The sequence below is a fragment of the Raphanus sativus genome, chromosome 2 (genome assembly GCF_000801105.2).
Source record: "Raphanus sativus cultivar WK10039 chromosome 2, ASM80110v3, whole genome shotgun sequence".
Lineage (NCBI taxonomy): Eukaryota > Viridiplantae > Streptophyta > Magnoliopsida > Brassicales > Brassicaceae > Raphanus > Raphanus sativus.
The window spans coordinates 21487163-21500005 of NC_079512.1; the positions used below are offsets into that span (position 1 = coordinate 21487163).

At 34.6% G+C, this 12843-nt stretch overlaps 4 protein-coding genes across 4 annotated transcripts; 2 read left to right on the plus strand and 2 right to left on the minus strand.

Annotated features, from left to right (window-relative positions):
* Positions 1–135: 135 nt before the first annotated feature.
* LOC108841127 (uncharacterized) lies at positions 136–1457 on the minus strand. The gene is made up of 3 exons (XM_018613913.2): positions 1107–1457; positions 924–966; positions 136–537 (listed from the first exon to the last, which is right to left on the minus strand). The coding sequence occupies exons 1-3, from the start codon at positions 1383–1385 to the stop codon at positions 404–406; spliced, it is 456 nt and encodes a 151-aa protein (XP_018469415.2). The 5' UTR covers positions 1386–1457; the 3' UTR covers positions 136–403.
* An 843-nt stretch (positions 1458–2300) lies between these two features.
* Positions 2301–4848, plus strand: LOC108841126 (mitochondrial uncoupling protein 2). The gene is made up of 8 exons (XM_018613910.2): positions 2301–2746; positions 2929–3147; positions 3241–3453; positions 3564–3662; positions 3788–3892; positions 4190–4264; positions 4356–4442; positions 4565–4848. Exons 1-8 carry the CDS (start codon positions 2675–2677, stop codon positions 4601–4603), a joined length of 909 nt encoding a protein of 302 aa, XP_018469412.2. The 5' UTR covers positions 2301–2674; the 3' UTR covers positions 4604–4848.
* A 782-nt stretch (positions 4849–5630) lies between these two features.
* Positions 5631–8033, plus strand: LOC108841130 (serine/threonine/tyrosine-protein kinase HT1). The gene is made up of 4 exons (XM_018613915.2): positions 5631–5789; positions 5872–6804; positions 6887–7342; positions 7532–8033. The coding sequence occupies exons 2-4, from the start codon at positions 6028–6030 to the stop codon at positions 7841–7843; spliced, it is 1545 nt and encodes a 514-aa protein (XP_018469417.1). The 5' UTR covers positions 5631–5789; positions 5872–6027; the 3' UTR covers positions 7844–8033.
* A 94-nt stretch (positions 8034–8127) lies between these two features.
* On the minus strand, positions 8128–9391 carry LOC108841131 (uncharacterized). Its single transcript, XM_018613916.2, has 2 exons — positions 9143–9391; positions 8128–8854 (listed from the first exon to the last, which is right to left on the minus strand). Exons 1-2 carry the CDS (start codon positions 9174–9176, stop codon positions 8400–8402), a joined length of 489 nt encoding a protein of 162 aa, XP_018469418.1. The 5' UTR covers positions 9177–9391; the 3' UTR covers positions 8128–8399.
* Between the last annotated feature and the right edge of the window lie 3452 nt (positions 9392–12843).

The window sequence follows — 12843 nt, forward strand, 5'->3', positions numbered from 1 at the left end:
TGAAAGACAAAGATGTTTGTGGCTCGAGCCAAGACCTTCATCTGGTTGGTTCTCAATTAAAACAAAAAAAAAGTTTTGTCTATACAAACCAAAACCTGCAACTGGTAAATGATTATACAAACCAAAACCTGCAACTGGTAAATGATGTATTTTATTAGATGTTTTAACACCAGAAGATCACCTACAACACAAGTTGCACAAAAAGCCAATCACAATCCATGTCAAGAAGCGTACAAGTCTTTAAAAGATGGACCGAAAAGCCAATATTTTCCTACAAAGCTACCACCAAATTCAAAAGTGACTCATCAAGTAACAAAAGAGTTGTATCTTCCAAAAGGTAAACAAACTGCAAACAGATATATCCTGAGAAGTACCCCCACAAACAATGGAAGCAAACAGATCATCAGGCAGCTTGAACTTCGGCGGCGGGTGCAGAGTTTGTTGTTGTAGGTGTGGTCTTGGACAGGTTAGGGATATACTTCCAGCAGCGTTTGTGAACTCCGCTTATCTTCTTAGGAGCTTCCGCAGCTCGCAGCCCTGCATTTGCCAATATGTTAAGTCTCACTGAAGCTGCATAGACTTGTAGCATAAAAAAACAACAACAAAAAGAAAACCCTTCTCATAACCGAGATTCTTAACACCAACGCAATTAAGAAACCCATCGATCGAGCTTACTTCATATAACTGACAAAAAGGTTTAAACTTTCTGACCACCAGCAGCGAGTAGGAACTTAGCATTACTTCATTGATGAAACAAAAAGGTTTAGACTTTATGATCAAAGGCGAGTAGGAACTTAGCATTACTTCATTGATGAAACGAAAAGGTTTAGACTTTATGATCAAAGGCGAGTAGGAACTTCATATAAATGACGAAAATGTTTAGACTTTGAGCAAACGAAAACAGAGGATAGAACGAAACTCACCATCTTTGTGAACAATACCCCACGCTTTGCCATGCCTACCATCCTGCATTTGAATCCAAATGATCAATCAAACGAAACCCACAAACAGAAACATTTTGTATTATGAAATCGCCCAAGCGATGACCACAAGAATAAACCATTTAATGGCAGAAACAGGGGAAAATGAAGAAAAAGGAGGGGAACCTTGTAGAGATTGATCTTAGTGATCTCATAAGAGACTCCGTTCCAGTGAGCTTTAGCCATATGGTACCCGATTCCCCAGTTAGGTAAGAACTGAGCGACTTCGATTAGGTTCTTCTTCTTCCTTCGTTTCGGTTTAATCGGATCGGAGCTAGGGTTTTCAGATGACGGAGATGCCGCCGCCGGAGCTGCCGAGAAGTTTCTCAGGAGGTTGAGCGAGAGTCTGAAAGCACCGGTTGTTTCGGTTCTGGAGATTGCTCTGTTCATAAGCGACGCCGCCATTGTCTCTATCTCTCTCTCTCGTTCTGCGACACACTGTAGAGTTCTGATAGATCGGCGAGTGAGGTTTTAGGAGAAAGAAAGGATTAGAACCAGAAGTTTTGGTTTATTCACGAACCGAACCAATAATATTCGATAAATTACAATATGACCCCGTTATTTCCGCATTTCGACTATCTTTGCCTATACTTTCAGTCGCTAATTTTAATCATTTGCCACTTTCTTTTAATTACTGTTTGTATCGGAATTGACATTTGTGAGCTCCTTCAACATGTCTTTTTAATCTTTCTCCATGTTTTCTTCCAACAACCCTCATTCGAACGAACGGGAGATAATTATGGAAACATCATACTACTAGTATTCTAAAACTCCCACTAATGATCTAAAACTGATATGCATTTGTCATCTTATTACAGGAAATTTTCTCTATGTTTTTATATGTATTGAATTGAATTTAATTGTTTTCATATTTCAAAGGTTGATATTATCTATTTTTCCTAAAGTAATAAAAAGTCAAGTGTACACTTTTAAATTCCTAAAACCTCTAAATTCCTAACCTTAAACCGAACTGTAATATGTATGTGTCTATTATTAGTACACTAACCTTGAAGCGATTTAAAAAAAAAAAAAAAAAACTTAAAGCGATTAGTGTGTTCATCAGCTTTAAAGAATGTTACATTTTTTCTTTTGTAAAACTACGAATTGGTTGCTCTTCAAATCTTCCTATGATATTAGCGATTGACTGATCGAACATATCTGTTGCAGTGGTTAAAAAAAAAAACATGAAAGCAGCGAGCATTCTTGAGTTATATATACCTGAATCAAATGAGCAGCTTTAGTGTATGACTGAAATATGTAGTGATGAGTAGGTCTCTCTCTCGCTCGCTGTATAGTTGACTATTGAGTAGCAGTCGCTGATGCGAAGGGTTGTCGGCCTCTAGTCTAGTGACGTGTTGAGCGTTGGTTAGAAGACAGATTAAAAAACATTTAATCATAGAAAAAAAAAGAGAAACCTTTGGTCGTACTTCGTGGGTGGGGGGGAGGAAATAGTAATCAAATCACACACGATAGATTGAGACTCTAAATCCGTTTTACGCCATTGAAGAAAGATCTCACTTTCCTTCACTACTACTCTAAACCCCTTGATCGATTGATTGAACCCATTTTAACAATCATCGTCGTCAGAGTAGAAAGTTTAGATCTTTTTTTTTTAATATTCTCATTTTCCCCCAGTCGGTGCGGTGCTTCTGAGATCTCTCGCTTATCTTTTATAGAGCAAAACAAAGACAAGAATGGCGGATCGGATCGAGATCTCGTTCCTTGAAACTTTCATTTGCAGCGCTTTCGCTGCTTGTTTCGCTGAGGTATATACTGATTTCTCATTTTACCACACTGGATTGATTAAGGTTTACTTGTACGATAGTAACAATGGGTTTAGTGTTTTTGTTTCAAAGATATTGACTTTTCTTAAAAGTCTCTTGTTGTAGTCTGTTGTTGAGTCAATCAAAAAACCTCATCCTGATGAGAGAGTTTGATGTTGTTGCAGTTATTTACTGTACCTTTGGACACAGCCAAAGTAAGGCTTCAGCTCCAAAAAAAGATCCCCACCGGGGACGGCGACAGTTTGCCCAAGTACAGAGGCTCTTTTGCTACTCTTTCCACCATTGCTAGAGAAGAAGGTGTCTCCGGGCTTTGGAAAGGTGTTATCGCTGGTCTTCACCGTCAGTGTATCTACGGTGGTTTAAGGATTGGTTTATATGACCCTGTAAGTGACTGACTCTCTCTCTCTCTCTCACATCTACTTGTATCTTTCTTTTGTATATACTCACTCACTTATGTTGCGGTTATCTCTGGCCAGGTCAAGACGTTTTTGGTCGGAAGTGACTTTATTGGTGATATTCCACTTTATCAAAAGATTCTTGCAGCTTTGTTAACAGGAGCAATAGCTATTATAGTAGCTAATCCAACTGATCTTGTGAAAGTTCGGCTTCAGTCAGAAGGAAAGTTACCGGCTGGGGTTCCTAGGCGTTATGCTGGAGCTGTTGATGCTTATTACACCATTGTCAAGCTTGTTAGTAAGCTAATCTTCTAATTATTAAAAAAAAATGTCATTATATCACGTGGTTAATCAGAGAGTTTTATATATATAGCCTTTTTTGATTTATTAAAAAAAAAAAACAGGAAGGAGTTGGTGCGCTGTGGACAGGGCTTGGTCCTAATATAGCAAGGAACGCTATTGTGAACGCTGCAGAGCTAGCTAGTTATGATCAAATCAAGGAGGTGGGTTGTATTTTTTTTTCTTTTTTAACTCATTAAGTTGTTTCTGAGAAATGTTTGTTGTGCTTCTCTACTTTGTGTTTTGTTAGTACTGCTAGTTTGTTTTTAATAGTTCCATACACATGCAGATAATTATGAAAATTCCAGGCTTCGGAGACAGTTTTCTAACTCATATGTTAGCTGGTTTAGCTGCAGGATTCTTTGCTGTCTGTATCGGTTCCCCAATTGATGTGGTATGAATTCATTTTTTTCTTCCTTTACATAAAACAACGACAAGGTTACAATATCATTTTGAGTTATTTTTCTTTGAAAAAGACAAACACAATAGACCAAGTTATGATTTGAATTAGATCTATAGAACCTTATCCTTCATAGAGCTCCTATAGCTCTTTTTTGCAGCATTTTTCAACCTGACAATAAGGTGTCCCTTGCATTATAATGGACATAGCACCACTACCTTGAAGGAGAGGTTAGATTGTAGAGGAAAAAGAAAAAGAAAAATGATGTCTTTGGTATGTTGTTGTTCACAGGTGAAATCTAGAATGATGGGAGACTCTACTTACCGAAACACAATCGATTGCTTCATCAAAACCATGAAGACCGAGGTTCATTGATACCTTTTCCCCCATCATATATTTTTTTCTTGAGTTCAACGTTTATGACACTTTACTGCTCTGTTTTGGTGCATCTTTGCAGGGAATCATGGCCTTTTACAAAGGGTTCCTCCCGAATTTTACACGACTTGGAACTTGGAATGTTGTTATGTTCCTCACACTAGAACAAGTAATTAACAATTCTTCTCCTAGTTCTCTTGTTAATTTTTTATGGTGATGATTGATCAAATTCTCAAGGCTCATTTTTTTTCTAATCGTGACCTCTGTCTCTGCTTCTTTACTATGTGACAGGTGAAGAAAGTGTTTCTAAGAGAAGCGTTGTACGATTGATTCCGTAATTCCTCGTTTTTTAAAAAATATACATTTGTTGTTACATATAAATTGATTCTAAAAAACCTCGAATTGTTAGAGCATATATTATACATACTGAATGAGACAGCGGGCGGGTTACATGTTCCACTACGCCGAGATGTAAGGTGCGTGCATGATGTGAAATATAGAATCATTCTTATCCAACTTTGATCTCTTTTTTTTTTATCCAGAACTCTTTAATTTGAACAGAGACTTTATTTTAATAGTTTTCCAAATCTAGATTTGTCTTAACAACACACGACATGTCACTACTGCTACAAAGAGTCAAAACTCAATGAAACCGTTATAAGACCAAGTAAACCCTTTTCACAAGTACACATATATTAGAATAGTTTGAAACATGCCACCATCGTTGAGAATATCAATGAATTTAATCTAGCATTTCTTTACTTATATGGTTTATATCAGAGATTTTGAGGAAAAATAAATGTGTGCACGTTTGTAGAATAACTTAGTCTTCAAGATGAGCATGTATCTACAACTCGTCTTCAGATTGAATCTAATAAAGTAATTAACCCACTAAACTGTAAGAACACTAAATAAAACACAGGCAGTAATTTACATTTCAAAAAGAAAAGAACTTTTCTTAGCCTTTTCTTGATAGTGTTCTCCATGAAAAAGGTCAACTACGAGTTTTCTGCAGTAAGAAAAAAATATTTTTGTAAAAAAAAGACAGACTTTTACAAACAAGTCTTGTTATGTGGGGGTTAACCAGAAAGAGAAGCAGGATTGGTTGGTTTACTCATTTTCAGTTTTGTTATGGACTCCAAGTAGGCTGACCATATTCGTAGTACTGGGCCGAAACTAAACCTTTAAATTTAGATATATTTTAATATTTGAAAGAAGAAACAAAAACTTCATAATTTAAGCTTCTCAATCAGATAGAATATTATGAGCATATCATAGACAGTGACAGACACACTAATACGCTGTCGTTTTAACGTAATTTTCCTCAAAAAAAAAATTCCAAAATAAATAAAATCCATCAAAAGAGGTCAGGATTCGTCAAAGAAAAGTCTTCCCCAGAATCCCCCACACGATTCCTTCTTCCTCAGTCTTCCAAGTCGCCTCGCCGGATCTTCCTCACTCCGATCCACTTCCTTCCCTCCTCATGTCTCCCTGTCCCTGATTCCGTGTTTCAAAGGTAAACATTTTACCTTCTGGAAGTTTCAGATCCCATCATCTATTCTCCCACAACAGCTAATTGGCTGCTTCTGCTGATTTAGGGTTTCCAGCGATTTGGGGGGAAAACAAACGTGTGGGGTTAATGTTTGAAGAGGAAAGATGGAGACTTTGTTGTTTTTCAGGAGATGAGATTGCAAGTTGTCTCATTTGTCGTATTCACTCACTGGTTAGCTTCAATCTGAGAGTAGTTTAGAAAGATGGATGAAGAGGCTTCTTCTTGGATTAGGAGGACTAAGTTCTCTCAAACAGTCTCTTATCGTCTCAACTCCTCAAAGCTAGCATCTTTCCCTGTCAAAGTCAACCAAGACAAGACTCCTGGACTCAAAACAAGACCTCACACCACGTCGTCATCATCAACGTCTTCTTCAAGTAGTACGCAGGCTGATGTGTATGTTGTTGTTGATTCCGAAGTGCAGAGAAACCCTGTGACTAACAAGCAGAGGTCTGTCTCCCCTTCCCCTCACACGCCTCTTCCTGATGTCTTCAAGGAAGCTCAGTCCGAGCGGAAACGGTTTTCCACTCCGCATCCGAGGAGGATGGACTCTGAGAAGGGAATGAAGCCGAAGCTGCTGACCCATAAGAACTCCTTTGAGAAGAGGAGGTCGTTCAACTTGCGGTCTCCTTCGGTTCCCATCAGAGATCTGAGCACGCTGAGGATTCAGGAGAGGGTGAAGAGCATGAAGGACACCACGGGGTGGTCTAAGATTTTCGATAACGCTGGTCGGAAAGTGAGTGCTGACGATGCTGCTGAAGAGTACAGGATCGATATGTCGAAGCTTTTGTTGGGGCAGAGGTTTGCTCATGGGTTGTATAGCAAACTGTACCATGGGAAGTACGAAGATAAAGCTGTTGCCGTGAAGCTTATCTCTGTACCTGAGGATGACGATAACGGATGCTTGGGAGCCCGTTTAGAGAAACAGTTTACCAAGGAAGTCACCCTTTTGTCACGATTGTCTCATCCAAATGTTATTAAGGTGAGATTTGAGTCTCTTTTGTTAGTATAAGTAGGAATGATATGTGCTAAAGTTTGTTCTCTTATTTGTGTGCTGAAAACAGTTTGTGGGAGCTTATAAAGATCCGCCTTCATATTGTGTCCTCACGGAGTATTTACCTGAAGGGTCTCTAAGATCTTTTCTGAACAAGCCTGAGAATAGGTCTCTTCCTTTGAAAAAGCTGATAGAGTTTGCTTTGGATACTGCAAAAGGAATGGAGTATATTCACTCACGACGCATTATCCATCGTGATCTTAAGCCGGAAAATGTATTGATAGATGCAGACTTTCAATTGAAGATTGCTGACTTTGGCATAGCGTGTGAGGAGGAGTACTGTGATATGTTGGCTGATGATCCAGGGACTTATAGGTGGATGGCACCTGAAATGATTAAAAGGAAACCACATGGGCGAAAGGCTGATGTTTACAGCTTTGGACTCGTTCTATGGGAGATGGTAGCTGGAGCTATACCTTATGAGGATATGAATCCTATTCAAGCTGCTTTTGCAGTCGTACACAAGGTAAAGTATTATACTGTCTACTGACTATTTCATGATTGTAAGTTACAACGCATGATGAAGATCTGTCTAATGGTTATCCTGTCAAAGCCTTTAGAATCTAATAATGAAAAATCTTACAGTACAAGAATGTTTTCAGGCTCTCTATTGTTCAACCATTTGAGACCTGAACAATGTTGATCTTTGGTGCAGAACATTAGGCCAGCTATACCTGAAGATTGTCCAGGAGCCATGAAAGCTCTGATTGAGCAGTGTTGGTCGGTTGCACCGGACAAGAGACCGGAGTTCTGGCAGATAGTGAAAGTACTTGAACAGTTTAGGGTTTCACTGGAACGTGAAGGGAGCTTGAATCTGACATCAAGCAAGATCTGCAAGGATCCAAGAAAGAGTCTGAAACATTGGATTAAGAAACTTGGACCGCAAGGAGGAGCAGCAGGAGGCGGCAGCAGTAGCGGCAGCAGCGGCCTTGGTCGCTCTGCCATGCCTAACCCTAAGTTCGCTTGAGAGATGTGAATGAGTGTCTTCTGTATATTTATATATAAAAAAACAAAAAGGGTTGTGTGTTGTGTCCTGTCCTGTTTTGTGGGTTGTGATGTAATCTTTCATCTGCTTCTCTAGATTTGTTGTGTAATGACAATCAAACTGGGGAATGGTTTGTGATTTGATGTTTATGGGATTCATTATCGTTTCTCTACTAGTCGCACAATATCTTATGCTCATCTTGTTCTCTCCTTTCTTTCTACTTTGTAAGTGTTATCAAAGCTCTCAAGAGTTCAATACAATGGTGATTTTGTTGAAACATGGAACTTATTTAGATATTGGTATCAAGTAATATTCCAAAGGGTTTAAGGCAGCCAACAATAAAGGAAAAGAGCCACTTCCCAAGAGCAATAACATCAATGGCACCGCAGAACAGAAACCAGTCATATAAAGTTGTGTACCTTCCTCCACAATCAAAAAGGATATGTCAGCAGAGACACTTGTTCCAATGGTTGAACCCTCAATCTAACCGAGACAGCCCAAACTACACAAGCTTACTGTCTCACAACTCTTTTGTACTTCACTCAAGATCATACCCTTTCTCATGAAGCTCAGTCATGACCTCGTTCCTCATCCTCAACCACAGTTTCTGAGCCTCTTTGTCAAACTTCTTCTTCTCCATTTCTTTCTGGTAATTATCAGCTTCACCTTCGGATTCAACAACCCCTTTAGGCCCAATCGCCGTGCCGATCATCCCTCCCTTTGCAACAAAATCCTCCATGGCCTCTGTATCACCAGGATAAGGAAACTCACGCCGCTCATACAAATGAGCCAGCTCTCTCTCCTCCTTTGGTCTCGGCTTCAACGTCCACCACCCTAGAGGAGAAGTTTCGTTGTATAACCACGCCATGCCGAAGATTGTGTAGGTGCATAGCAATGCTTTACCCACTTGTTTCCAAAAGAACATATCGTCACGCCCTAATCCTACCTTCTTCAGGTACTTGTTTGCATCCACTGACTTCAAAGCCTCTATTCCTGTCACACACACACACACACACAAACAAATAAGTTAAATAACCATCTAAATAAAATAAAATGAGCTTACATGATTTCGTAGATACATTTCATCGAACACCTTGTGTGACACTACTAACTTAGAACACACCAACATGTAAAAAGCCGAAACCTTTGACAAAAACAAACACGACCCACTACACTATATCCCCCATTAATGTCATTAACGTATATAATACTAGATAAAGACAGAAGACAGAGGCAGATTAGATCGGATGACAAGTCAAAGTATGGTAGGAAAATTCTCACCCGTTTTAGCCTGTTGAAACTGTTTTCGCACCATGCTTCTTCTCCGTAGAGGCAAGAGCTACGACAAAGCTTATGACATTGGCACTTGCAGAAATTAAAGCCGAAACGAAGTGAAAGTCGACATTGGCAATTAAAACGCTGCCGCTTTTGGATATTGAACGAAAAACGTTTACTGATGGTTTGAATATTGTTGTGGGCTTGTTTAGTCGTAAACTACAAAACTTCTTCCAAATCCAGCTTTCCGTATTCGGTGACTCCAAAATCCAAAATATTATTAACTTGAAGCAATCCTCAAAAGAAAAATTCCAAAGGGCACAACTATTTATTCATAATGGTTCTTTATTTTTATTTATTTATTGAAAAATTGGGAAAACAACTATTTAGAAACAAAAACCAATTTGTCTCAAGAATTTTTGTGTAATACTATTATATGGAATGTGTACAGTATAATCTCTTTAAATTAATATATATTTAAACCTCTATAAAATAATATAATTTTATAGTTCCAAATTAAGATTTTGGTTTAGTTACTATATCGATAAATTAATAATTTCTATAAATTAATAAAAAATTCTAGTTTTGGTGTAGTCCCGACATTATTATTTTATAAAAGCTTCACTCTACTTTTTTTTAAGGAGTAAATAAATAAAGTATATTTTCAGTCAAAAAATTGATAATATATTCTCAGAGACTAAGCTCATTCTAAGAAAATTATTTCAAACCTGGTCTCAAATTAGGCTGGTTCAAAATATGACACAAATCGATAAAATAATAAGATAATAATTTATTAGAAAATTATATGTAAATATATGGTCCTATTAAAATCATAAATTAATAATATATTTTTTATATATAACATTTATGATAAATACAAATTAAAAATTATCATGTCAGTTTTATATTCAGTTTGGAAATACTTCTATTTTTTCTTAACATTTCAATATATTTTGATAATATTTAGTAAAATTATATCAAAAACCATATATAAGTCATATGAAATATAAAAATATAAACCAAGTAATATAAGAAAACAATATGAAATTCAAATTTCTAAATTTTTATAAATGTACATACGGTAAAATAAAATATATTTTTGTTTTATAAATAAAAATATTCAAAATAGAAAAAATCTTAAAAAATGAAATATTTTGTAAATTAATATTTTTATAAATTAATAAAATTTCAAAGTCCTAATATTATTAATTTATAGAGATTCTTCTGTATATTAATTTTAGAGCATTAATAAATGACAACCTTGAGAAACATATTTACGTGTCAAGTTTAGAACGGTGGACCACTTAATACTTTATTAATATATCATAAAATTCGAATGTAGAAAAAATAACCATTAAAAAAAAATTCTTCGATGTTTGGTCCTTCAATGTATTAAAGAAAGAAAAACATGATTATTTTTATGGACAGAAAAAGTGGGAAAGTAAGATGAAGCCGGAGGAATTCTATCAATTTGTATATATATTTCTACATATGCTGTTATATAATAGTTTGAGCAAAATTTGGTTGCATAACCCTATTTCCCCTTTTTTCTTCGCGTTGCCGATAGAGAATGATTTCTCTCCATTGAAAATCTGAAAGAGAAGATTATGTTTTTAGTTCAAGTAATTTGAATTTGTTTTGGGCTTAGCATAGTTTTAACAATCTATAAAATGGTCTGAATAAAATTGACTGTAAAATTATATTACATTTTCTTATAATTTTTTTAGAAAAGGTTATGTTTTGTCGATAGAAAATGTTATAATTTTTTTCTCCAAAACTTAAGTTTCCTACTTTTTCATGAAATATAATATTTGATACTAAACTAAACTTCTATTTTCAAATAATAATCATTTTAACATTTTGTCTTGTCTTGTTTGATTTTTGTTTAAGGTTTCTATGATATTTTTATATTCTTATTTAATATAAAACTATGAATATTCTCATATGTTGTCTTTAATAATTTTTTTCATAATTTTAATTTAATTATCATTTACTTAGCAATAAAGAAAATTAAAGAAAATTTATGTCCCAAGAACAGAAGATTTTAATAGAATTACAAAATTAATAAAGGCTAAACTTTTTTGAATAACAAGAGATTTTACATAGAGTTTAAAAGTCCAAAAACCAATAGTAAAAAATTATAATAGGATTATTGAAATTCATAAACTAATAACATTGAAATCTCTAAATTTTCTAAATCAATTAAAATTCAGTCACCAGTAATCCTCTGCAAACGTGTGTAAAGTGTTTAACCTTAAGCATTTCCTGTTTCTTAGAATGGGCTAAAAAATGAAACTTGCTAACGGCCATTGACCAAATATTTATTCTCCAAGATTAGATCTTTTAACTCGGCTTATTTCAGTTGAATAAAGTATTTTATCTATAAGTTATAGCTAAATTCATGCAAACACTAGAGCTAGTCTTTCGTCTCTGCATACGGAGATAAAAACTTTTATTTGGACAATGTAATATATAAAAAAATCTACGTTAATTATATATTACATTTACGTTGTTTTCCGATGGTAAAAATTGTTTTGGAATCGGAAAAACCGACCAGTATACATAACTTATCTGAAATAAATCAAAATTTCAAAGAATAGCTTTAACAATACAGAGCTCATTCGTATTAATACGAACGATGAATTCAAAGACATATAGCCTCACGCACAATGATAGAAAATAATTGTTATTATCGTCTATATGAATGCAGAGTAATATGTTTGATTTGCATAGTTTTATTAGTCTATTTTTACGTTGATGACAAAAATAGCTAAAGTTATGCTACTAATTTAAGAATATAGAGATTGAAATGCTTATTTCATTTTGATTACACATTGCATAAGTTATGGAAGTTCTGACCTCGGTCGTTGAGCTATTTAGTAATGTCTAAGTAATTAGTTTTATTTAACACTAGATATGAGCCTGTTGCGTTGCAACGGTTTTGTTTGATGTTTTAATCAAAAAGAAAATATAAAATAATATCATTTTGTTATAGTTTTATGATTGATTTGCATATGTTGTGAGATTTATTTTATAACTAAAAATAATTTTCATAAATAAGTTCAAGTTAAAATTTGTATTTTATAATAATGGTACATAGATGAATTGTTATCAACTTTCAACTTGGATTAGAAAAAATATTATACCTAAATTTTTGAATTGAACCAAACCTAAAATAAGAAATTGAATGAAAAATAAGAAAAATTGAAAGTCAAATAACGCCAATCAAATAAATGATGACATTATACATTTTCTTATATACTAATCTAATGTTTTATTAAATAAGTTTTTAAATTTTTATTTTGCTAGAATTTTTTTCAAAAAGGGAAATGTTCTATTTTATAAATAAAATTATTTACAATAAAAAAAATAAAAATAATATTAAATACTCTTTTACATTTTTATTAGGATTTTAGAAATAAAAAATTACTGTTATATAACCTTATAAAATTATCTTCTCTTTTGAATTTTAGAAATAAATAAATTGCTATAAAATAATTATTTCTAGTTACTAATAAATGATTCTAAAATTACTCTTTTTACAATTTCTATCAATACTATTTTACACTTCTTTTTGAAAATTAATAATTTTTAGTATCATGTTCATCATCAAATTCTCTATTAAAATGTTTATCAAATAAGTTTTTTACAGTTCTCTTTTGGTTATGACTTAAAAATATGATACAAATCTCTTTTGTTTAGGATTT